Source organism: Plectropomus leopardus, unplaced genomic scaffold (genome assembly GCF_008729295.1).
Source record: "Plectropomus leopardus isolate mb unplaced genomic scaffold, YSFRI_Pleo_2.0 unplaced_scaffold29603, whole genome shotgun sequence".
Classification (NCBI taxonomy): Eukaryota; Metazoa; Chordata; class Actinopteri; order Perciformes; family Serranidae; genus Plectropomus; species Plectropomus leopardus.
The window spans coordinates 1-3,788 of NW_024632272.1; the positions used below are offsets into that span (position 1 = coordinate 1).

At 35.1% G+C, this 3,788-nt stretch overlaps 1 protein-coding gene across 1 annotated transcript; it reads left to right on the forward strand.

The window, feature by feature from the left end:
- Positions 1 to 310: 310 nt before the first annotated feature.
- On the forward strand, positions 311 to 3,407 carry LOC121938477 (tyrosine 3-monooxygenase-like; the record flags this gene model as incomplete). Its single annotated transcript, XM_042481718.1, has 7 exons — positions 311 to 361; positions 453 to 598; positions 1,435 to 1,570; positions 1,651 to 1,720; positions 2,571 to 2,627; positions 3,093 to 3,188; positions 3,274 to 3,407. Coding segments are annotated over 7 exons (690 nt in total), but the record flags the coding sequence as incomplete, so codon positions are not given.
- Between the last annotated feature and the right edge of the window lie 381 nt (positions 3,408 to 3,788).

The following is a 3,788-nucleotide window of genomic DNA, read 5'->3' on the forward strand; positions in this document are numbered from 1 at the left end:
ACTTGTATATCAAAAACTATTTTACAGAATTATTTTTATTATTGTAGCATTTTTTTCTGTTTTTTTTTTTTTTTAAATTCCTGTTACTATTTTTTTTTCCTTTTTCTAATTTTCCGGTAATTTTTAAAAAATCCTTTTTACAGTTGTTTTGCTAATTTTTGGTAATTTCCTCTGAAGTAACTCATTGTCCTTTACCTAACTTCTTAAAAAAAAACGTCAGGCTTATTTGCTCAGGTCTTAAAGGGTTAAGCACTAAGTATCATTGAAATATTCTCTCATAAATGAATAACTGAAATTTTCTGTGTCACAGAGGGGACCCGCTGCCCACCGTGGAGTACACAGCGGAGGAAGTATCCACATGGTGAGGATGAGCTGCGCTGTGCTGCCTGTTGTAAATGCAGATGCTCGGTGGAGGGTGACTGAAGTGTCATGATGTGCTGTTGTGTTAACAGGACGGAGGTTTACCGGCAGCTGCGGAGTATTTATCCCAGTCTGGCCTGCAGGCAGTTCCTGGACGGGCTGCTGCAGCTGGAGAGAGAGTGCGGCTACGGAGAGGACCGCATCCCGCAGCTCAGAGAGGTCTCTGCATTCCTGAAAGGTGATGAAAATATTGAATTAATAGAGGAAATCTTATTTGCAATAACAAAGACACAAAGATGACTTACAGACAGGGGTGTAGGAGTGTGTGCAGGTTAATTACATACAGAAAATCAAAGTATGGAGATTAACCCTTTAATACCAAGAGCAGCATCAGTTGTCTTTTTCTGCATTTTGACACCTTTTTTGAAACCTGAGAAAATCATGGGGAAAAAAATAATGACCAACTTGGTTAGAAATGTCCCGCGAACTGCAAAAAAATCTGAGACATTTTCAAAAAACAAGGGAGACATGTCCAGTAAACTATATTTAGAATTATTATCATGAGAAATTTGAAATTATGTGCGAAAAACAAACAAAAAATATACTTCAATTTTTGCTTGGCGCCTTCTTCCCAAGTTTTTTGAATGAAATCAAGCCAATTAGCTCAGGTCTCAAAGGGTTAACTGCAGTTGTGTATGGTCAAGATTTGAATGATTTTTGTAGGGAAGCCTCCCAAAAAGCATTTGAGTTATTATAAACATTCGTTGTATTAGTAATAATGTAAATTATTGTGTGTATACATACATACACACATATGTATACATTTATGTACTTTGTACTTTTTAAAAAAATATTTAAATATTTCCATATTGTGCTAATTGTTCATGATTACTGTATTTTTATTTTTACATCTCTTTTATTTACTTGTGCAAAAGTGAATCTCTCTTTTCTTTGGTCATGAAGCACAAATGTCAAAAGTAAATTTTCTGCAAAGACAGCGTAGCTTTATGAAAAGGCCGTCACCAGTTTTAGGCTCCACCAGTGTGTTTGATGGTGTCTCTCTCCTTGTTTCAGAGAAAACTGGTTTCCAGTTGCGCCCAGTCGCCGGCCTGCTGTCAGCCAGAGACTTCCTCAACAGTTTGGCCTTCAGGGTGTTTCAGTGCACTCAGCACATCCGTCACTCCTCTGCGCCCATGCACTCCCCCGAGCCGTGAGTTTTTTAGACATCATTTATTTACGTATTCAGCTGCTTTTTCTTTCATTGACTCTTATTTTTATCCGCTCTGACAGAGACTGCTGCCATGAACTGCTCGGCCACATCCCCATGCTGACAGATAAAGAATTCGCCCAGTTTTCACAGGTAACTGCTGCACTGGTTTCTTAGATTTGACATATTGAATATAATCTAGTTTGGCTGCAGAATATGTTGCTTTTTTAATCGTCTTCCTGATGTCAACTTGTTGACAGAGAGCATCAGTAGAGAATTGCACTTTAAAATGTTATTATAATTTTTTTTATTGGTGTCTTTTATGTTCCTTTTTTACAATAAAAAAATGTCGGAAATATTTCCTTAACCCTTAAGGGTCCGCTTTAATAGTATCGCTCTGTGCACAAAACGTGCTTTTCAAAATTAAGCTCTTAAAAATATCATACATTATATTATTTTATACTTTCAGTGCGTTGTTTTTTAACCACATAAGTACTGGTCATAAATATTCAATAATTTTCTGAATTTTAATCCTTTAAATGCCAGGTTTTTGTCATGATGCCATTATGATTTCAATGGGGAAAAAAAAGAATTATTGTCAATATACTACATGCAGTAGTTTTTTTATTTTCACAGTCTGGGATTTGTCTATTATTAGCAGCAAAATTGATTTTTATACACTTATTTTTTGTGCGGTGTTAAAAACTGTCAAACATTAATATGATTTTCTACTTTTATTGACTTAATTATTGTAACCAAAATCAGTCCTAATCATAAACATTAAATATTGATTAATTTTAAGAACTTTAACCCTTTAAATACCAGGTTTTTGTCATGATGCCACGCTGTTTTTTAGAATAATAGAACACAAGAAAATGACTTATTTTCAATATACTACATCCAAAGTAATTTTTTTGGATTATCAGAGCCTGGGATATGTCAGTGATTTGCAGCAACACTGATTGTGACAGTGTAATACTTATTAATTTGAACTTTTTTTCAGGAGATTGGACTGGCCTCGCTCGGAGCTTCAGATGAAGACATTGAAAAACTGTCAACGGTACGTTTTTTTAAAATCCTAAACTTTATATTATATTTTAAAGGGAACTGAGAGCAGTGAGAAAATTTGCAAGAAATATCCTTAAAAAGTGACAAAAAGACCTCATATATATATATATAAAGTATGTTAAAGGAGGAAAAAATAAATAAATTCAGCAATTTTCAGCACTTTTTGGATCATTTTCTTGTTCCTTTTTAAAATTTTTCCTCCATCCCCTTTCTTTTTTAATTTTCCTTATTTTCAGTTTTTTTTTTTTTTATTTTTTGCAATTTTTTGGGCCATGTCTTGTTGTGCTGCTCATTGCCTTCTACCTTATTTTTGCAAGATATATAACAAATTCTCCCAAGTTTCAAAGGGTTAAGGGGCATTTTATGGATCTTTGCTGCCATCTAGTGGCTCGAATAAATAACTGCGCATTATTGAACCACCACCTCTGTCTTTTTTACTGGTCTCCTCTCTTTACAGTTATACTGGTTTACGGTGGAGTTCGGCCTCTGCAAGCAGAACGGGACGGTGAAAGCTTACGGCGCCGGACTGCTGTCATCCTACGGAGAGCTTGTTGTGAGTATCTCTTTTGTTCTGCTGCATCATGTTAATGTTTGCTTGGTGCTCGGACAGTCTTTGACCTTTGACCTGTCCCTTCCAGTACGCTCTGTCTAATGAGCCGGAGTACAGGACGTTTAACCCCGAGGAGACTGCAGTGCAGCCGTACCAGGACCAAACCTACCAGCCTGTTTACTTTGTGTCCGAGAGCTTCGATGACGCAAAAACAAAGTTGAGGTATTCACTTTTTCATTTGAAATGATGAGCACATTATTGTTGTTGGGTAAAAACATCCAAAACTTAATCAATTAGCTGGATTTCGACGGCATGAAAGCTGTTCCTTCAACTTCTTTCTACTCTTTAAAATATAATAAATGTGATTTAAATTGTTCAAAACACTGAACATGAAATTTCAGATTAAATATCGGATCATTTCTATACTTAGTCTTAATTACAATATGAACACATTTTCCACTGATTGATTTCTAAATCTTCAACCTAAACATCACTTACTGTAAACTGTTTTCATTCTTTATTACTTTAAAGACAAATATTTTATATTTTTAATACCTCAGACAAATATTTTGTATCTTTATTCTTAAAAATCATTTATATTCT